The sequence below is a fragment of the Pelmatolapia mariae genome, linkage group LG7 (assembly GCF_036321145.2).
Source record: "Pelmatolapia mariae isolate MD_Pm_ZW linkage group LG7, Pm_UMD_F_2, whole genome shotgun sequence".
NCBI lineage: Eukaryota > Metazoa > Chordata > Actinopteri > Cichliformes > Cichlidae > Pelmatolapia > Pelmatolapia mariae.
The window spans coordinates 33210769-33233896 of NC_086233.1; the positions used below are offsets into that span (position 1 = coordinate 33210769).

Genomic DNA, 23128 nt, shown 5'->3' on the forward strand with positions numbered 1-23128 from the left:
TTTTTGCAGTTCAATACATGAAATACTATAACTGCACTGAGTTTTGCTCACTAGGGGGCACTCTCCTTTGGTTTGTGCCAAGCGCTGAGAGATATGTCTACAGTTCTGTGAAGTATTTTCTTTGTTTTTCTCATAGTCACCACACCTATGTTTCAAATTAAATTTTGATATTAGACAAAGATAACCCAAATTAATTACAAATACAGTTTTTAAATGTGCCTTTATTTATGAAAAGAAAAAGGATATCTAAACCTACCTGAAATAGTAATTGCACCTCCTCATTAAATCCATCTAAAAAGCTGTGTTCAGTTTCACTATAGCCTCACACAGGCTGGATTACTGCCAGACCTGTTAAATCAAGAATATCATCTGAAATCAAAAATCATTTGAATAAAACCTGTCAGACTAAATGTCAGAAAGCAAGAAAGCAACACTTTATACCAAAGGAAGAGGAACAAAGTCTCTGACATCTATCAGTTTGGAAAGGTTTACAAAGTCATTTCTAAGGCTTTGGGACTCCAGCCAAACATGCTGAGATCCACAAATGGAGAGAACTCTGAACAATAGTGAAACTTCCCAGGAGTAGCCAACCAGCCAAAAATTCATCAGATAGTGCATCAATGACTCATTCAGGTATTATGGACCTAAATGCAAGACTCGTGAGACAAAAATAAACTTTAAACAATGTTTTAATATTTCTTGGATCAAGAAAATTGCATGTCCAAAATCAAAAAGATAACAGGGAACCAAGTCAACAAATGCAGAGAAAGCAGAGCAAGCCGAACACACAGCAATATGGCTGATGTGATGGGGACAAAGGACACTGAGACAATATAGGTAGGGTTAAGAGTTAATGAGGGAAGAGGGAACGTGCTGAAGATAATCAGCATAATAAGGAGAGAAGTTACACTCAACATAATACATAAGGAACAACAGTCAAATAAATAAATCAGGGAGCAGGATAGAGCTGAACAAATGAAGAAGACTAACTTGACACAGGGGGACATTGAAAAAAAAAAAACACAACACAGAAACAAGACTGATGGAAGGAACAGAGAGGGACCAGGATGGAAATACAAAAAGGGAAACTACTGTAATTATAATTCTAAAGTCATTCCTGGGTCCAAGACCCAGGGACCATGACAGTCACAAAAGAACCCAGAGCAACATTTAAAGAACTGCAGGCCTCGCTTGCTTCAGTTAAGATCAGAGTTCATGATTCAACAATAAGGCAATAAGAAATAAACGGCAAAAATAGCATCCCGGGCAAGTTCAAAGGTCATTGTTGACCAAAAAGAACATAAAAAGCTCTTCCACCTCTGAAAAAAGAAAAAAAAGAAAAGAAAAGAAAAATGAGGTGTTTGTGAGGTCTCATCAAAGTCCAGACTTACATCTGAATGGCATGTTTTGGCATGACTTTAAACAGGTCATTTTCACTCGAAAACCCTCCAATGTGCAGCTGTTCAATTTTGCAAAGAAGATTTGGCCAGAGCTCCTCCACAGTAATGTTGTCACGGCAAATGAGATGAGCCGTGTGAGAAAAATAAAGGAGAATCCAAGTGCAGACACTCGCTGAGATGTGGAGGTGGTTTATTGAAAATAAAGCACAAGGTGAAAAATGGCAAAACCGAATAAAAGCTAAACTATACTGGGACAAACTAAACTACAGAACAGCAAACCTGAGCACGAACATGAACATGAAGGAGGATGAATGGAGGAATAGGAAGGCGGACGACAGGGTAAACACACAGTAGATTCACAGTTGAAACACGGGAGGTTAACAGACGGACCAGCGACCACAACATAAGAAAACACGACTTAAATACACACAGAAGAACACAGAGAGATTACACACAGGTGGGGAACACAGCTGGAAGTAATTGACGAGACGAGACAAGGGAGGCAAAACTGAATACTCCTACATGAGACAGACTTTCATAACAAAACAGGAAACAAGAAACAATTCACAAGGACGCAGATTTGACACTGAACTAAACTTACACTAAACACGAGACACAAAACCTCAGAACTAAACCCTCAGCAAGAATAAACTGAAACATAGATTTATAATGATAATCAGCAAAGCACAAGAGAATCAGAAAATAATCCATAATGCAAAATTAAACCAAAACATAAGAAACTCAAAATGCTGGGTCAAAATGACCCAGAACTGTGACAAATATGAAAGACGCTTGAATACATTTCATGTTGCAAAAGATAACACAACCACATAGGGTCGGGCAGGTCTGGACAGTTTTTCTTTTTTTCCTAACAAAAATGAAATCGTCATTTAAAAATTCTATTTTGTACTTATTTCAGTTATGTTTGTCTAGTACAAAAATGTGTTTGATGATCTGAAACATGTCAATGTGATAAATGTGCAAAAAAACCCTGAGAAATCAGGAAGGGGGCAAATACTTTTTCATAGCACTGTGGCTGTTTAGCTGCCAGATGTTCCACTCTGTTATCACAGTTAATTACTAACTTTGTCTGGCTGATGTTTGGATCTGAGGAAGTAGAAAATAGTGTTCTTGGCCCGCTTGTTAAAAACAGTTGCTGAACCAAACAGTACATGTCAGTACAGTACATAACTTAAAGAAGTTGAAAAGTAGTTTTTTTTTTCTTCTCTTTTTGAATGAATGAGGCTCCTGTGAGCAGTATTTAAATTACCCATAAACTCATTATTTCCACTACTTCAAACTTTTCAGGGAAGACCTATATAGAAAACTAATTATAATATGAATAAGCATGTGAGGGCTTTACATCAGTTGCAGCCAGTTTTGTATTCATAAAACAACCTTAACTTTGTCAGTGAGATTACAGTGGCATATCTTTTAGATTCAAGGGTCAGTCAAGGGACACACACACACACACACACACACACACACACGTATGTATATATAGATACACGTGTACACCACTTTGTATTGGTCTTTCACGTGGAATTCCAATAAAATTGATTCATGTTTGTGGCTGTAATGTGACAAAATGTGGAAAAGTTCAAGCGGGCCGAATACTTTTGCAAGCCACTGTATGTATGTATATATATATATATATATATATATATATATATATATATATATATATATATATATATATATATATTGTCTTCGTAAAATGCTCTCAAAACTAAATATTATCCACCTTTTCCAATCTTAATATATATATTCCTTTTAATTTTCACATCCTGCAAACTTGTATATACCCATTATTGCTTTGCTGGTTATATTAAAAGTTTGAGGGGTTCTGTAAATAGTTACTGACTGCCATGTCTTTTTCTCATTACAAAAAAAAAAAAGATTCATCCAGGATGCTGGTGTTCAGCCAGCGAAGCTGCCGCATTCAAGCTGCAAACTGGATGAACAATTAGGCCCACTAATCTCATGAGGGCAAGCCTTTACCTTCCTATGAATAATTTAGCATTTAACCAACTGAAACTGATAACAACAAAATGCATTTCTCTCTGCCAAGCAGAGGCTGGCGCCGTGTGTGTTTGCATTCCCCTGGCAGTTAAAGGAGTGAGTTTTTTCCTACAAATGCAATCACTTTAAATGTCTAAAGGCGACGAATGTGGGAGAACATCAGCTGTGAGAGGGTGCTATGAGCACTACGGTGCATAAATGGCTCTCCAAGATGTCTGTCTGAAGATGAGGAACCTGACCTTTAAAGTAAAGGAGTTCAGTATTTTTTCTTTAGCAAGAAATCTCCAGACAGGAGCTGAATACAACAAATGTCCAGCTCGTAGCAAAAATGACTGACCAGAGAGTACATTTTTTATATCCGTGACAGGGCAACAAATAATCTTTACTTTTTAAACAAGCTTGAGATTCCTTTTCCAACAAAAAAAAACATACCAGTTTGTAGACTAGCTAAACTTCAACAATTGCAGGGATGAAAAAAAAACAAAAAAAACCCAAACAAGAACAAGAAGAAACACTTTTCTGATTGATGTCTAAAGAGCGTCTGGAGCTCTTGAGTCATTCTAAACTTAAAAAAAAAAACTTCAAGTTGTCATTTCATGGCAGGAACACAGGGTTTGTCAACACAAGTCATAGTCAACATCTGATAGACCTGCATGACATATAAAATAAGTAGTCAGATTCAGAAAGAGAGCTTAAGAAAAACTTTTCTTCCCAAAAAAACTGCCTTGGGCCTTTCATTGTTTACACTTTTCAGATCTTCACACAAAGCACTTTGACACTTTAAAGACATGCAGCCTAAGATCAAGTGTGTTTTCATATATAGTAGCACCTGTGCAGTCATATTGCTTGAGCAAATGCAGTTGTTAATATTTTGTCTTAAAAGTGTAGCAAGAACCAGCCTATCAAAGGGTCCAGTTTGGCCCCACTCTACAAATTGTTTCAACTGTAGTTAAATATTTTCAACTTGTCAATAAAAGTTCAAAGTACAGAGCTGTTCCTGGTAAGATGATGCCAGAATTAGTATGCAGGAGTGAAAAAGTACAAGATGCTTTTCTAAATTAAAGATATAAAGATATATAAGAGTGAAATAGTCAAATTGTCAGTCGCCACTGAAAGCATGAGGCAATACCTGGACCCTACAGACAGGTAGGGTAGTCCAACTCCTCCAGGATGGCACATCAATACATACTATTGCCAGAAGGTTTGCTGTGTATCCCCACACAGTCTCAAGAGATTACAGCAGACATGCAGCTACTCTAGGAGAGCTGGACAGTGCCATAGATGGTTCTTAACCCATCAGCAGGACTAGTATCTGCTCCTTTGTGCAAGGAGAAACAGGATGAGCACTGGCGGGACACTAGTGTGAATGTTTCTGACCAAACAATCAGACACAGACTTGCCTCAGACTGAAACTGAGGGTCCCGATGTCCTCCAGTGGTTCCTGTGTTTACTGCTCGGCACCATAGAATACCACGATTGGTAGGTCCACCACTGGTGCCCTGTGCTTTTAACAAATGAGAGCAGGTTTACCCTGAGCACATGTGACAGATTTGAATGGGTCTCGGGAAGCTGTGAAGAATATTATACTGCCTGTAGCATTGTTCAGCATGACCAGTTTGGTGGTGGTTTAGTGACGGTCTGGGGAGGCATATCTATGGAGGAACACACAGACCTCTGTAGGCTAGGCAACAGCACCCTAACTACCATTAGATATCAGGATAAAAATTGTTACTGTCACACCCTATGCTGCTGCAGGGGGCCCTGGGTTCCTCCTGCTCCATAACAAAGCTTGGCCTCCTGTGTTGAGAGTATGCAGGCAGTTCTTGGAGAATGAAGAAATTGATACCATTAATTGGGCCCCATGCTCACCTGATCTAATTCCACCTCTGGGACATTATGATTCAGTCCAATTAAGGATCAGGATGAACCATATACTGTCCAGAAGCTCAGCGGTGTCCTGGTACAGATCTGGGAGGAGATCCCCTTGTCCTGTTAGGAGCATGCCTCAACACTGTCAGGTAGGTGGGGGCTATACAAACTGCTGAGTCTCATTTTGAGTTGCTACAGTGAAAATTCAGCAAAATGGACTAGTTTGCCCCGTCATTTGTTCACTTTGATTTTCAGTGTTTTTGTATTCAGCTCCTGTAGGTTGGTCATTTTCATCTCTGTCTAATAATGTGGCATCCGTTAGCAGTGTTGGTCAAGTTACTTGTAATTAGTAATTAGTTACTTGTAAAAAGTAATTAGTAACTAATTACCGATTACTTCTCCAAGAAAGTAATACTGTTACTTTACTGATTACTTATTTTCAAAAGTAAAGTTACTTTATTACTTAGTTACTTTTTAAAAACATGCCACACAACCTGAATACGTTATAAAGCAATAGACCTTTCAGCCCGATTCTACTTTTTCTGCATAATCCATCATATAAAATGTAATCAAATGAAAAAGTCTCTTTTTAAAAATTGTTTTATTAGTTTTAATCTTTTAACTTTATGCACATTGCATCAAGCAAAAATGAAATCATATGCAACAGTCTTTAAATGGAAGAAATTTGTTTAACATTTAAACCTATTTTCTGCATATTCCAGCATATAAAATTTTTTTTGTGTTTACACTCACTCTTTAAAAAAGATGCAAGTAAAACACAGCAAAAATAAATAAAATCAAAGATTCAGCGGCACTAAGTCCTTTCGCTCTTAAATCTATTTTCACTTGTTTAGCAGGAGTGGGGTAGGTGGAGGTTAGGGTGCCACGGACGTCGCACGCTTGTACGTCATGGTCATGAGACACTCTCAAAAACAAAATCATGGTTTAGTAATGCAGTAACGCCGTAACACTGCGTGCTTACAGGAAAGTAACAGTAATCTAATTACTTTTTTGCAATAGTAATCCCTTACTTTACTCGTTTTATGAAAAAAGTAATCGGATAACAGTAACGCGTTACAAGTAACACGTTACTGCCCATATCTGTCCGTTACCTCCTAACACATTACCCAGTCCATATCAGGATAAATATCTGGCATGTTTATTTGGGATTTTTTTCCTGATTTGTTTTCAAAGTGTTCCTTTATCTTTTTTTGAGCAGTTTATATGAACCATAAACCAAACTGAGTTTGACAATCCTGGTTTAGAAGTGTTAAGAAGGTTTTTCAGGAGGGGCCCATGTGTTTGTTACTTGCTTTTTTTCACTCAGTCATTCAGCCAACATTTTCCAAACACTGTCTGAAACTCTGACTTTGTAAGAAGTTACATGATTATTTATTTATATGCTGTACCGGGTATATTATTTTGCTTTGGTTGAGTCCTTCATTGATTCCCTTATTGATTGTTGATTCATTTCCTGTATGAAAAAGCTGGAACAAGTTTTCAGCTTTAAAGCAGCTGTTTTATTGTGTTTGTGCCTGAACATAGTGTAGAAACAGAGCATTAAAATGCTTTCATGTGGCTCAGCTGTGCAAAAGCTCCACAAGTTTGGTGTAACTGTTATCCACTGAGCAGCTAGAAGGATGGCCTGGCCAGGTCTCAGCTGGAACCTTTTCTCCGTTTGCATCCCATTATTACAGACAGGTACACACAGCAAATACTTCAGTTTAATTCAACAGTCTCTACAGAGAATGAGGTAAAGTGATATTGAAGGTCCTTATGGTATCAGCCTTTCTCTTCATCTCTCCCCTGTCTGTGTGAATGTATGTGTCAATGAAAACTTATCAGACTCTTTCAGTGGTGGGTGCTGTCTAACCCAGGGCAGGCACACTTGTCTTCCATCTCAAATCAAGGCAGTATTTATACTCAGTCTACATTTGCTTTGTACGTACCTGTCTGTCTCCTCCAAGGAAACCTGTTGAAGAGCCTGCAGAAAATACTTTCTTGCTAACCTCCCTGACCCACTCTCATCCTGCCCACAATAACTACTTGCCTGCTCGGAGCATTGGTGCTCAGACTGGCAGAAAAAGAGGAGAAGCTCTGTTTCTCCTCCCAGCGAAAGTTATCTGAATATAGCCCCCTGCCCCGGAGACAGAGACAAGCTGTTCGGACTGCTAAAGTTGCCTTCCCTAGTACGGCTCCTGCCTGTGAATGAAATAAGAGACTAATCCAAAGATACTTGCCTGATCAAAATTTCTGTTACCTGCCTGTGATGTTCACTGCTACATAAGCAATGTAAAAATAAAAATGCCCAAAGCTCTTGCAATATTATATAAAATAAACATATCTAAATTTCATTTATAATCATGCATTAAGCTTATGGATCCTATATTGTTCCTTAATAGTTAAAATGAGATATGATTATCATTGTTTATGAAAAATGTTTGTTTACATTCTTTTATTGTTGTCATTCTTTTGTAAAATAACATTTTAATACTTAATAATGGCCTGCTCTGTTTTCCTGAAGATTCTGTTTATTAAAACTACTTTTCAACTGTGTCCTGCATTTTGTGTACTACAGTGAAACCTTGACATTGAACTGTTCTGTATTATACTGAGAGATGCTTGTACCAGAAGAGGCTTTATAGCTGGACTCTTGAATGACAATTCAGTGTCCATGCATTTCATCTGGGTTTGTGTAGGTGAAAAAACCTTTCCATTTTCAGTGTTGTTTAGCTGATTCTCTAGTCATTCCATTAAAGCACATAATTTGTGTCAGCAATGGTCTTTTGAAAGGAAAATTCACTTCTAGTCACATTTTTACATAACATTTGCACAGGAAAATCTGCCTCTAACCACGTCTATCTATCTATCTTTAATATTTTAGATGGGTTTTGTATTCCTAAAGACACTCTTTTAACATTTATATATTAAACCCACAGATGGCATCAACACCTCTGTGGCGTGAAACTAATTTTTTGAGAAAATGTGAAATAACTGCAAGCCTAGTTTCATTATTAAAACATGTTGTTCTGTGCTCAGCAAATTTGAAGCTCATTTTAAGCCTGTGCAGAGCCCTGATTTAGTAAAACGAAGTTTGTCATCACACAACCATTAAATAGCTTTATGGTCAATCAAAGTTTTTTAACAGCAGGTTGCAATATTCATCTACTGATTGTTAGGTTCCACATGCAACACAATCTCACAGCAGTACGTGAAATACTCACAAAATTGAATCTATTATTCATTTCCCTCGATACAACCCCTAACTCTTTTTCTTTTCTTTTTTTTACAGGAATATGAGTTATTTATCAGCATGGCCTCTGCTGATCTGTTGCATTGTGTCCTTCAACACAAAGGTTTTGAGGATGGAAAAAGTCCACGTTTGGATGCTGAAGGAATGGCAGAGGCCAAAGTCATTGTTTAAGCCCTACAACAGAACCATTACTTTTTCACTTAAGTTTTGTTTCAAGTCCATTTTCTTCATTTTAATTCGATGCTCAGTTATATTTAGGCACCTAAACTAATCAGACTGAAGTAAAATGGGTTCCACTTTGTTCAAAGCTCTGTTTTCATGGTTAGCTGGGTCTGCACTCGGTGAGCACTCAAAAATATACAGTAACAGGAGCATGAAATATTCTCCCGATTTCTCCTGTAGAATGATGGTCAACTTTGTGTACACAATAAAAGAGACTGAATTTTTGGGACTAATTGACCAGCACTTACGGCATGAGACCAGATTAAAATGTAAATGTTGAGGTGTCCTTTGAAAAAGAGATTTTAAATCTTTCACTTGGACAAATAATGTAAATAACTGCAGAGCCAAAGAACAGTTAAATCTCTGGAGCTCAACACATTATAACTGCTAAAACCACACTCTCTGTTTTTAATTTGGATAACACTGAAATGACTAATAAAAGAAGAAGTTCTCGTTTTTAAGGCTTTCAACTGCTCTTGTTTTTGGATGAGCTCAATCAGCACAGACCCCACTAATTCCAAACAACAAATCACTTGTTGTCATTGGGCAGGGAACAAGCCATGGAGGTCAGTCTAAGGACAGTGTAAAAAAACAAAAAACAAAAACAAATATGTGCTGAAAGTTGCAACAAGCCCATACGCAAGAAAGATCCATACACTAGATCAATACACTCAGTGGCAGCAGACATATGAGACAACTCTGTCATGTGAAGATGAATACATCATCCCAGCATTCAGGACAGGATTGTGAAAAAAAATAAAAAATCTCTAAGTGAACAGAGCTGCCTATGCCCTCAACAACATCTGAGACACCTGCGGTCAAGCTGCTCAGCCATTGGAGAATCCATAAATAACTCAACCCGAAACAATAATCCGAGAGAAGAAATAGCCTATTTGTCATCCTTGAGGTATTATTGATGTACTGGACCTCTCCTGCCCCCACTAAGGATTCTGCCTCACTACATCTAGTATATCTCTGCAAAGCAAAAGACAAGCACCACCAGGATCAAGCCGGTCCCTTCGGTCTCTGGAGAACCAGAAATCCATCATCTTCTCACTGGCAAAAGTCCTTCACAAATGTTTCAGGCAGCTATAAGAAAAACAAAGTATGCAGACACCTTTATCAAACTTTTGTAAGCTTTTGGCCTGGAGCTTCTTTTTTTTTTTTTAAGCTTCTTTGCTCCACAGAAGGGAAAACATAATTTTACAGCATGCAGTGGTGTTTTTGCTTCAACCCTCTTAGCAGCCATCAACATCAGAAATGCACCGAGCACAAATCCTAGTTTACATTGAAACAGTTCTTATAACTTTGTTTAAAGTTAAAATGTAGTTGAGAATTGTGCAGGAGTGTGGTTAATGCCTTTAGGAGCATGCCTACCTATGTTATTGAAATCGACCCATTAAAATATGAATTATCTGAGATGGAAAGATTATTGCAATGGCTGTCAGTTATGTAACCATCACATTGCTGTAGAGGTAAATGTCTGGATCAGTTGCAACACTAGAAAGAAAATTAGGGGAAAACAAAAACTAGTGGGACTAAACAGATACAAGACATTTGAAAATTATGAATTAATTAATTTAATGACTGATATAGCCAACATTCAGAAAAGTGAGTGAAATGAGTTGCTTATAGAGGATTCTTATGTTGTCTGTGATAGTAATCTAAACAGTCAACGAGTTAGGGGAAAGTAAAACACACAAGTCAGTAAAACAAAATCTTTACTGACAAAAGGTCATACCTCTAGGGTTTGATTTAAAGAAAACAAATACATTTAAATCAAAGCAGCACTCTACTTTTAAAAAAGCTTCCAGGACAAAATGTTTTGGAGAACTTATCCAGTGCACATTTAAAGCTGTACAGCAGCATGCCAGTGTATGTGTAAGCTTTGTATATTAAAACATAGAGTCTCTGTAATATGCAGCACTGTCCAAAAATTCTTGAGCCACCCCTCAGTTCTTCATGTTTTGCTAAAATGGGGAGCTGGAAATGTCATGGTTGTATTATGTGTTTTTCTATCCAGGTATGCTTTTACTGCATTGGCAGTGTGTTTGGGATGACTGTCATGCTGAAAAATGAAGTTGGCAATCTGATACTTTCTATATAGTATTACATAACGGTTCAAAAACTGACAGTGCTTTTGTGCATTCACAATTCCATAAGTTTTACAAGAACCCAAACACCACAGGTTGAAATGCAGCACCAAACCACGACAGAGCCTCCATCTCTCTCCGCTTCGCCTCTCGGTATAAATTAATGCCGATTTAAACAAAAAAATTCAAATCTGGACTCATCACTACATGAGACCTGTTGCCACTGATGTTCAGTGCAGCCCTTGTGTAATTTAGTATACCCCATCCTTTTCTCCCTGTTTTATATACCGGGATATAAAATATAAAATGCAAGTTTTGGCTCTCTGGTAATCACCAGAGAAAGACTATCTTATGCCTATTAAACTCTCTTTTCTTTAGCATTTTCTTAGATCCAGTGAAAGAAATGCAAACTGAAACATTTTTTGTGACAGGTTGCTTGTGACAAAGTGACTAAAGATACAATTTAATGATAAATACATGAATGAATTTTTTAAAAAGCTCAAGACTTTTGCACAGCACTGTAGCGTTTGTACATCAGCATAGCTATTAAGCACAGAGGAATAAGACATATCAAAACACTGTCCTTGTTAGGATCACTTTACTTGTTAACAGTAGAAAAATGCAATAAAAAAAATAACAGAGTTATAAATCTTGCTTTCTGAAGCCTAATGAACCTTTTGAAACGATGTGTAATTCGTTTTAGGGCTCAGTTAGCTCGCTTTTACCGCGGTAACCTGAATAAGCGTTTAATTTAAATTGAACGGCAATTAAAAGGTGTGAGCCGCTCGGTGAGGGGGCGGGGTCTGGGAGGATCAGGTGGGGTGGTCCACTGTGACTTTATTTTTCACCAGAGAGAGCAGGAGGACAGCAGGCGGGAGAGAAGCGCTTGACTTTGCTTTCCGTGCTGTCTGCGGCTGACACTGTGACAAATGACTGCTTTCAGAGAAAATTAGCTGAATTCCGGTGAGATGTGCGCACATAGATGAAGGTAAGACTTTCCCCCCTCCCTTCTTTTTTCCTGTCCATACTCCTGCTTACTGTACTTCACAAACTGAGTGACTTCCAGTCATCAGAATGGATCATTGTGTTTGTTTGTGATTATTTTTAACCATGTGGAGGAGGCAGTTATTGTCTGGCAGGCCACGTATAAGCACACTGAGAAAACTACTTTATTTCCTTTTATTAATGATAATCCAGGCAACCTTTTAGAAAGTGTGTGTTTTCTGTGCATTTAAAATATGTAACAGAAGGTTTATTATTAGAAATGAACGCAAATAAAAGGCATGCACAGGCCATATTCATTCAGAATATGTGGAATATTGAAGTGAATATTAATAATGCAAAGAAAATGATGAATGGTTGTAGCTGCATAAGGCGATGAAACATGCTTTAAAGCTCAGGAGAATTCAAAGCTTTGGTCCTCAGGGATGTATCTTCCATTAAATGATGATAAACACTAACAAAAATCACCTCTTCAGGTGGATGAAAAGGAGACACACTCACATTGTCCGCCCTGAAAGGCTGTGTATGTTTAAGGCTGGTGGAATATAATGATCAGTGTCACGAGGGGACTGCCCCCCCCCCCCAAGAGAATAAATAGCAATTTAGAAACTGACTCCAAATGTGCAGTGATTCATCACAGTAGTGCTCTCTCCTTCAGAGACCTGACACAAGCTGTTATGTTACAGTGTTTGCAGAAACAAATGACATATGAACTCTACCGCGGCATTCACTGGCATCTGAATTAAAGTTATAAATTCCATTTGTTTTGATGTGATGTGGTGACCTGAAGGAAACATGTTCAAAATAAACATTTAACATCCTTGATTTTTCTTTTCTCCCTTTTCTCAGAGCTGATGTTCTGAAGAAATGTTACATTTGTTTGTTTGTTTTTAAAAAGTAATTAGATTTTTGTGCAAATGTGAGCATTTTCTCACTTCACTGTCATCATAAGTGATTTTTTTTCATGTGTCCTTGTGGGAGCTTGTGGTAACAAATTTGCCAAATTAAGTTCATTGAATACACACTGCAAATCATGTATCGAAAAGCAATAAATTAGTTACAGGCAAGCAGGTTGGGGTGGAAAAAAAGTGCATCCTTGATGATTAGTGCCTAACAAAATCTAATAAGTCTGTAGGAATGTGTTTGATATGATGCAGAGATGTTTGCACTTTACAAAGTGTAGCAAACTCAATTGCTTTCACAAGACTTCATGATCTGCTGCATTCACAAAACAATATCAGGACAGTTAATAGTAAGTTGATATCGTCTGTGTTACCCTTGTGATAATGATACCATCCCATGCTATGAACTGCTGTTCTGATTTAATATACCCATGGTCAGGCTACATTAAGTCAGTTAATATGCTCACTAATATCCTATCTGTTTAAAAAACAGAACCCTAATTATAATTCCAATGCTAGGTTTAATTGGCTGACTTGTTTCCATTCGGCAAAGGTGGAGCCCAGCTGGAGGGGGAAAAAAGTTTCTTCAAGGACAACGTACAATCTTTCCAGGAGCTCTGCTAATGCAATAACCTGAGTGAGCCATCCTTGGATTCAGATGTAAATTAGATTGTAATGATGTTCACTGATAGCTTTTAATCAAATCTTATCTGCAGAGAATGATGGACGTGTGCAGTCTAAGTCTTTGTTTTTGCTTGCTGCTGGACAACTGAAGGAAAATGCCCTTGGGGGCTGAGGCTGTGGTTATCGTCGTCTGTTAATCTCTACAATATTTTCGTGGTTTATTAAATGGAAAAAGGATATTCGGCTGGCAATAGTATAAAATAGAGAGATGCAGAAAGTCCTTTTACTAGATATAATCAAATGAATATGAATGCTCCCAAAACAGTGATTATAATATATTTTTTCTCGTTATTATTATTGATACATGCTTTACATTTTAGCACAGTTTATCGGGTGCACAGAGTTTTTATTTGTTGTTAAGACAGCTGTGTGGACTTGAGGCACACAGCACATCGTCTGTGGTTGTAGGAGTACTGCATCACATTGTAGATATTGGTAATCTTGTTTCACCTATGCAAAATTGTAAATATATTCCCTGCCTGACATCTTTCCACAGTAACAGTGGTCCTTGAACACTGGTGGGCTGAGAGAAAAAAAAAAAAAAAAAAGCTCCGTGCAGGCACGACACCATACTGAGAAATCTTATTACAACCAAAAATGTTAAGATATGACGAAGATATGTTTTCACCACCTATATCAATTCCCCCTCCGGCCACTGATGTGGAAATCCCAGCATCAAGTGTTTATTGGGGTGAATTTCGTTCCGCCTGGCAGTGGGACGTGCGGCGAGTGAAATCCTTTGATCCCGCACGAACATGTGACAAGCATGACTCTTCTCTCCGAAGGCTTTATCGCGGCCGCTTTTTTTTTTCATTCTATGCTTTGCTGGTGCTTACCACGCTCGGTGACATCCCTGATCTAAAACACGCTCACTGCGAGTGGTACTGAGTGGGACTATCGATGGCTGAAGCCTTCACTGGGGTAATGCCCTCCTCAAGGTTCAATTCTTGGCTTGTCATCTGGTAGATGATTATAGACACAAGACCTCTGAGGGAGCATCACAACCTCTGGCTTTAAAAAATGATCTCTGTCTTCATTTATCTTTAAGCTACCTGAATGGTTGGCTGGATTTCTCATGATGCCACAAATGATTCCCAGCCCCCAAGGATAATATTCCTGCTGTGTTGTCCTTGTGTTTGCCTCTTTTTTAATGGATGATATCTTGTTTCTTTATATTTTCTTTTCTATTATAATCCTTACCACAATTACTTTTCAAGAACACTGCCTGTGTAAAGAGATGTTTAGCTTTAATCAATCTGACAGCTTAAATAAAGGTTAAACAAATATCAGGTATAAATAATGGGATGTTTTAATCTTACCAATGTTTTCTTGCAGAGCCAACAAAACAAGAAAACCACACTGGGGCTTTTTTTTGTTTGTTTTTTGTTTTTTTTTGAATGAAAAAGAAAACTGTGAATGCTGTGCTCAGGAGCATACTCTGTTTTCTCTACTACAGCTGTAATAAAGGGAGAAGAATTTGCACACAAAGAGGCTGAAAGAGGCCGTTAAATGATGTTTTTACCCTTTAATCATGGCTGGGTGATTATACTTTACAATTTTACATTTAATGTGCTATGTCTTGCATCCTCTGTTTTGATTTGCTCCTACGCTACCAGAGAAAGAATAGCACTTAAAGGAGTAATGAGCCTGTTTTGGGTGTTTATAAAAGCCTAGGATTATGAATGTGTTGATAAATTTACTTTATCTCTTTTCTTGTTTTAACAGGTAAAGCCTTTTCGCTATGGCAAGACATGACACTCCAAATCCATCCGTGACTGCCACTTGAGCATTTGTCATTTTTATTAAGCTTTTCAGACTAAATATGGCAAACTGTGGCAGTGTTACTCTTCCAGCATAAGACGTTCTGCCAAGCAACTCTGGCCACATGATCACTGGAGTGCTGGCAAGAGCCACTGCACCTACAAATTAACTGGAAGAGCAGTTTATGCAGCTGTAAAAGCTTTTATCCTCTGCGCTGGGAGGAGCAGAAGACGGCAGAGGGTTGGAGCTGAAGTAATTAAAGAACAGATGTGGCATGAGTGTCATCAATTTGCAAGACACTTCACATCTTAATGCAACCAGCAGATTACAATGTTTCCAGCAGAGAACATGAGTGTTTATTCTGCAGCAAGTCTTTGTCCAAACTGCAGCTCCTCCGCCCACCCAGAGGTGGATGTAGCCAAGGCAGTCGTCCTGGGGATGGTGCTGGTGGTCTTTGTAGTGTTTGGGGTCCTCGGAAACATCTTGGTCATCCTGTCTGTGCTGTTCCACCACCACTGGCGCTCTGTGACACATTACTTCATTGCCAACCTGGCAGCAGCAGACCTGCTGCTCAGCTCTGCTGTCCTGCCCTTCTCCGCCACCTCGGAGGCTCTCGGCAGGTGGGTGTTTGGCCGGTCTTTCTGCAGCGTGTGGGCTGCCCTGGATGTCCTCTGTTGCACCGCCTCTATCCTCAGCCTGTGCGTGATTTCTATTGACCGCTACCTGGCTGTCAGCTACCCTCTGCGTTACCCCGCTATAGCTACCGGACGGCGAGGCCTGACCGCGGTGGCTTCTCTCTGGGGACTCTCAGCAGCTATATCTGTTGGCCCTCTATTCGGCTGGAAAGAGCCTGATCCAGAGGACGAGACAGTGTGCCGAATTACAGAGGAGCCTGGCTACGCCTTGTTCTCAGCCTTAGGATCTTTCTATATACCACTGGTCATCATCCTGGCCATGTACTGTCGTGTATATACTGTGGCGAAGAGAGAGACCAAAACCCTGAGGAAAGGGAGGAAGGGAAAAGGGGTAGAGATGGAGGGGGTGATGCTGAGGATACACAAAGGGAATGCTGCTCAGACAGGGAAGCAGGAGGGTGACGAGGGGACCGCAATGCATAAACACTCCTCCTTTTCCCTGCCAAGGCTGCTGAAGTTCTCAAGAGAAGAAAAAGCAGCCAAGACTCTTGGCATTGTCGTTGGATGCTTCATTATGTGCTGGCTGCCTTTTTTCCTGGTCTTGCCCATCGGTAGGTACCTTCTTACCTCCTCTGCACTGAAGCTGACAAAGCCTCACTTTGTAACACTTGTGTTCTTTTTTAGGTTCAAGGCACACACCTAAGCATCTGCTATTCTCAAAGAGAAATTCATCTTTTTGCTGCATACTGAAGGACATTTACTGCTGTTTTAGCTCCTAAAAAATGTTCTGTCTAGCATCAAAAAATTGGATAGCAGCAAATATGTATTTATCATTACATTTATACACAAGAGAAAAAATTGTATTTTGAAATAAAATTAAAAAAAACACCAATATTAGTATAATATTATCAGGGCATTTTTAACCTCGCTGAAGGTTAAAATGCAGATGAGTTGAAATTTACTTTGTAAACCAGTTTTGTATGGATGTACCTGTGTCAGATGTCTGGGTGGTGAAAACACAAAGAAAGAGCCTTGAAAATGTTCAACAGTCTGAGTTCTTTTTCTTGCTGCTAAAGGTTTAGTACAACAAAGAAAAAAGAAATCAGACTAAAGATAAAATGATCAAACTGGAGAAGAAGGACTGAGAAAACTTCATTACAGCAGTGGTTATGCTAAATGGGGATGCACACCATTTAGTATTTGGGTACAGCCACTGCAGCATGCAGCTTCATAACCCCTCCGACTTCAATAAATAACACTTTAGCAGTATACACCTATTACCCAAAGGATAGTTAACCCTAGAATAGACTAGTAAATGTAGCAATAGAATGAAACCTGCTCCTATATGCCACACTTGTAACGTTGGTTTAAGGCAGGTTTAAACCAGTGGAAGGTCAAGCGCAGTGGAGAAGAAGAAAAATATAGTAAAACTTGTTTTTGGAGAATCTAAAGTCTGCTTATCATTAATTATTTTTGGAATTCATTTGCTTGTAATAGAGTTACACCTCAGTTCCCTTAGTCTGACAGTAAGTGCATTGCTTTTGTGTTTGATTGGCAGGTTTCTTGGAATATTTTGATTACAAAGATAATGAAAAACTTGACATTTCCAAGCAGGAGACTTAATATGATTCATCCAATGTTGATTTGTTTTTTCCTTTTAGAAGACTATAATTGTAATTCTAGCATTTTCACAGAAGCCCAATTGAATGGAAAAGATCTGTCGAGCATGAATTATTCTGCTGGTGTCCATCCGTAGATATGGGCTGAGGATAATGTGAAGAAGCTCAATAAAAGGTGAATGTCCACTCAGTCAGATATCCTCAGCTTTATGTGTAATAAATTTTTCCTACATTTTGTCAGACCTCGTCAATGATGGTGACAGCAGTGATGCTATCACAGATGTAAAAGAGGACAGAAACCAACCGTTGTGAGGCTCTATCCAGAAATCTTAATTGCTTCTGAAATAACTCTTACAGCTTGACTGAAATAAGTGATCGTTGGAGTGGACAGGCATGTTTTTAAGAATAGCAGTCAGTCAGTATTTACCTCTCAGGTCACAGATGGTGAGATTCATGCCGAAAAATCTATTTGGTTACACAAATACTAATCTTATTGAAGGCGGAACCCAGCTACGATAAGAGACGTAGGAGACGTGGATGAAACACATCATCTGGACAAATAATATACGTGTTATCGTTTTCAGTTTTTTCTTTGCAGTGTGTACTTTCATAGCTATCCATATAACAGACACAAGGTATAATCCAAATGCAAACAAAAGGCCTTTTATTCTAAAGACTAGATGTTCATGTCTCGGTTTAGTCAACAATCAAGTCTTTTTATACTGGGATTACCACATCACAATAACTGTACCCCAGTTATCATAATATGACAAAACAATACCAAGCCAAGGTCAACTACTGTAGTTAGTTTTCCCATGTTGATAGAGATGATATCAAAGATTTACTATTTTCACTGCCCTTATTTTCCAACTTTTATGATCATTTCTATGCCATTGTTGTTTAACATTAATGCTGAAACATTTAGTCAGTAGGCCTTTTCTCACAAAAGGCCTTCTGGTATGTTGCTGTGGTGAAAACAAATGATTAATAAAAATAATGATGGCTGAGTTCCATTCACCTGTTTTCTTTTCAGGCGCTTGCTATTATGGCTTACTGGTGTTCAAAAATAGAGCTATTAATGTTAGTATGAACACGTGTGTTCCTGCAGTGACAAGTCAAAGTATCTGTTGGGAAATAACAGCTATTAATGAATCATTTGTTTCTCAAAGCTAATAAACTGTGACAGATTTTTGCATAGTGCTATTGCCCATCTGCTTATAATAGGGGAACGCAACATTAAAGGGCTCTGCACTATTGGATTAAACAAAAAAAAAGACCATAAAACTGTGATGGGCAGCTTTAACAGCTGCAACTGATGTTGTTTTTATCTTGTGCAAGTGCATGCATGCATGCCATCATGGCAAAATGTGATCCCCGTGACACGCTGCAGTGGGAACTACTACAAATACTTTGGCAGGTGTTAAAATCTCTTTGGAGTTTGTCTGTGTGGTAGTGTGGCAACCCTGCAAGGTGTCAATTCAGGTCCACTGAAGTTATGACAGTCATTTTCAGGGGGACAGTAGGAATTTTCATGGTGGCTCTTTCACATTTGCCAATATATTACCTTTAGATACAATAGCAACAGTCTTTTGGGAACAGCAATCTGTGCATCACAGTCCCACTCCAATGCAGTAAGTAAAGCAGCTGAATCATCATATTATAATGATCACATCATATGTATATTTATCTCATCCTTGAAGGGTGTGCAAATCTTAACAAAACTTTGCACATCATCAAACATACAGCGATTATTAATATCTATACTGTATGTTTTTCAAAAACATTTATTACAGCTCTTTTAATTTTCATATATATTATGTTCATTTCATGTTATGTTTTATCTTTACGTTTGTGTCACGTTTATTGTACACGGTCCCCAAAATTTATATCCAGGATGGAATTTTGTTCGAGTCACTGCTAAATACAACGTGAAAAAATGTAAAAGTACCCATAGTTTGCATAATATTGGTTGATGTTTTGGTCTATGAAAACAACATCAAGCAAGCTCTTTCTCCTTCTCTACTCTGCCTCGATTCTACTGGCCAAGTTTCTTTAAAGGAACATCAAGAAATTCAATTATAAGCAACCACACAGAACAAATAAAGCACCATATTGGAGCAGAAAAGGCTTCAGCTGTGAGTTGAAATGGAAAGAAGCAAACTACTACTCCCTCCCCAATGAAAGCTATTATAGATAATAACTAGCATGAGGCTTAATGGGCTGTAATGCCAGGAGGCATCCTCAGTCACCCTGTACCCACCTGAGGCAGCCAGTCACAGGAGGATAGTTATGCATTTCAACTGAGACGGTCCTTCACGGCTCATGGCACAGTGTTCATTCAAGCGCTGAGATTCACAGACTGAGGGTTTGAAAAACCACAAGTATATTTTTTATTTATTTTGAATTATCCTGAGCCCTTCAGATCAAATGCTTGTTTTTTTTTCTAAACCACTTGGTCACCAGCCTTTCACAGCAGCTGCTTCAATAGCAACTATAAGGGCACTCGGGGAGCATTCACCTTTGCTAAGGCCAATAGTCGGATTTTTTGTAATACAAACATACATCATACAAACACAAAGGTCAGAGTGATACAACACCAGAGGGGCAACATCAAATATGAACTTGCACGTTCACATTATGACAGCTGCTTTCCCTTTTCCAGCCCAGTCTGTGTAACAGGTACATTAGAATTTTTACAATTAAAGCTGAAAAATTACATGACGGTATTGAACACTGTGAGAGAAACCAAGATCTTTTCCAAAACTTAACAGATTAGTTTTGGTTTCTAAACCTGGATGATACCTGATTGCAACCAAAAGTAATGTCAATGTCAAGTGAAATTGATTTGGCCACATTCCATAAAATTTAACCATTTAAAATGTATTTCTCTAATAAAATTACATGGTAAATTAACATGTAATTGAAATGCTCAAAGTCAGTGTTCTGGGCATAAATATTTACTCTCTAAACTCTTTGGCCAGAAGTTTCTGGCCAAAGAGTTTTAGAACACTTGGTTTCAAAGCTACATCTATAAAAAACTGTGGACCCAAAGCACACAAATCACAGATGCCTAGTTACTGCTAAGTTAATAACTGGAATTTAACACAACAAAACTCCAGCAAAAACTTTGTGGACAGGGTGTACCACACAGCAAACCGTAGTATTTGTCAGATAAATTCATTTTAAAAAATGCTCCAAAAGGCACCAGCAGTACAACTAGGGTCAATGTTTAATGATTCAGCTACATCGAGGTAAGGTCTAACATCCACGCCCCTAAATTAAGGTATTAACAAAATCCAATAATAGAGTGATGTGCTCTGAAGTTTGATGTTTTTAAAATGGGATTCTGTGGGGACTGATTTGCTCTTGGAGCCAGCCTCAAGTGGCCACTGCTATTTTTGGTAAATTGGCATTGGCTTCATTTTTGAGCTCCAGAACTTGGCCTAAATATAACTGAGAGAAAAACATAGTACCACACAACAAATGAAAATGAAACTAAAAAGCAACTTAAAATAAGATAAATAAATGATATAATAAATGTAAGCCTTAAAAGAGCAGGTAAAGAATGAATCTACTCTGCAGGATCACACCACTGTAATGTATGCCCCCCTCATGTACGCTATTTTTTCAGTCACCCGATGTTGGCAAATGCCAGTATAAAAGAATAGGTCAAAAAACCTAACCATTTCACAGATTTACTGCCCTTTTAGTGCCAGTACAGTTATTACACTTGCCCTTTTTCTTCCAAGATGCCATTTTAAATTATTCATTATTTGTTTGTTTTTTTTATTAAGGGACGAGTCAAGATCATCCACTTGGGAAATGTTTTATTTATAAAGCTGGAAATGTGCGGGGATGTTGTCATGCTGACAAATAAAAATATCTGTTTCCAGAAAATTGTAATTATACAAAAACATGAATAAATTGAAACCACATGAAATTAGAGAATTGTTTAACATTGCCAGATCCATGGGCTTTCGATATCTGCCTTTATCTAGGACCTTGAGGTATTATTGCTCTCATCGGTGTGCTTTTGTATTCATTTTCTGATTTGAGGTTCTTTCTGCATCTTTGCTAGGATCCATCTTCCCATCCTGTAAGCCTCCTGAAACCATCTTTAAAATAACCTTCTGGCTGGGTTACCTCAACAGCTGCATTAACCCCATTATCTACCCGTGCTTTAGCCAGGAGTTCAAGAAAGCCTTTTACAGCGTGCTGCGTGGCCAGTGCCTGAGAACTGCTGTGCCGACTACTTCTCAAACCCTAGGACACATCACCATCCACTCCTCCGATCCAGTCCCAGTGCAAGAACCTGTCACCCTTTCTTCATGGACTTGCTGTAGAGTGCTGTCGACCTCATCCTCATCTGTCGATGGTGTAGACCAATCTCAGAGTGCACAAGGCCAGAGTAAGAGTCTTCTGAAGGCATGGTGTTTCTCAGCAAGTCAAACTTCAGTACCAGAGAAGGCCTCCAACAGATCTGCTAAGGTCTTACACCTTTCCCTCGGCATTACAGGAGAGGCTGTTTGACAGCTTTCGCTCCTACATCTATGTAAAACTTTGACATATAATTATATTTCACAGAGATATTAGAGTGCAGGTCTAGCCAATAATGGCTTGAGCTGTTGATGGTGCCTCGTCGCATGACACGTCATTTGGAGAGCTAGTAAGTAATACTTGTATTCTCACAACAGCCACTACTGAGCTTCACTTGAACGGGGCATTAAATGTCAAAATTTTCGAGAGGAGCTTTTCAGCTGCCAGCAAGTTGGAGCCTGTGACCGTCCAGCAAGTGAATTTTGGGACAGATGCAAAGCTCTTTTGGTTTGAGAATGCAAGTTAAAAGCCCTTTTGGCATGTTTCTAGGATAGAAAGTATAACCATCCCTGCATGCCAAGGAATAAATGAGATAACAGAAACTTATAGAAACGCTATTGTAAAAGAACTCTGGAGACATGATTTCTTTAAATATTAGTGGTATTTCTTCAGATTGCACAAAAACCCTTAAGGGTGAGATACTCAAAAGTCATGAAAATAATTAGTATTCAGTGAAAGCTTTGAGAAAGCAGAAGATGGAGGAAGGTGTGTGTTGCATGTGTGACCTTTGCTTTAAAGAGATGAAACAATTTCCTAAAAGAAAAAGTTAAAAATTGCATTCCTTGGTGAGTACTGGGTAAAAAAAAAGAAAAGAAAGACATTTTTACAGCACAGCACAGTTTACAGATTTAAAGTGAAAGAGTTTTGCTTTGCTGTTTGTTTGGGTTCTTTGGAAATTGTGTTAAAAATCAGCTTTCAGTGTTTTACAGCATTGCTTGTGTGAATACTGGCTTCCTGCTGGTGTACTACTTGTGCTTTATTCTGGTTATTTAAAACTGATGCACGTGCATTCAAAACTGCAATGGTTCTTCTCATCTGTAAGATGCATCCATAAGGTTTTTTGTGCAGAAGGACTCTAAAATGAGCTGACAAAAACTTGATGTGCATTATTACCTCATTAAAAAGAAGCTATGGCTAACATAAGAAGACATTTCTCTGCTTACACATCCAGCAGAGCAACATTACCATCCTCTAACAATGTGTTTTACTGTCCACCTGATGAGTGAAAGTCTAACAGTAACTCTCATTTTAGCTGCATTTCGCTGTCTAACAAATCCTAATTAAAATGC

General features: G+C 38.5%; 1 protein-coding gene across 1 annotated transcript; it reads left to right on the forward strand.

Annotated features, from left to right (window-relative positions):
* Window positions 1–15556: 15556 nt before the first annotated feature.
* Window positions 15557–21992, forward strand: adra1ab (adrenoceptor alpha 1Ab). Its single transcript, XM_063480298.1, has 2 exons — window positions 15557–16454; window positions 21541–21992. The coding sequence occupies exons 1-2, from the start codon at window positions 15557–15559 to the stop codon at window positions 21990–21992; spliced, it is 1350 nt and encodes a 449-aa protein (XP_063336368.1).
* The last annotated feature ends 1136 nt before the right edge of the window (window positions 21993–23128 follow it).

Excerpts from the sequence above, each read along its gene's own strand:
- adra1ab (XM_063480298.1), top strand. The coding sequence starts at position 15,557 with ATGAGTGTTTATTCTGCAGCAAGTCTTTGTCCAAACTGCAGCTCCTCC. Across the intron at positions 16,455-21,540 it reads TTTCCTGGTCTTGCCCATCG|GATCCATCTTCCCATCCTGT; the intron begins GTAGGTACCTTC and ends CATCTTTGCTAG.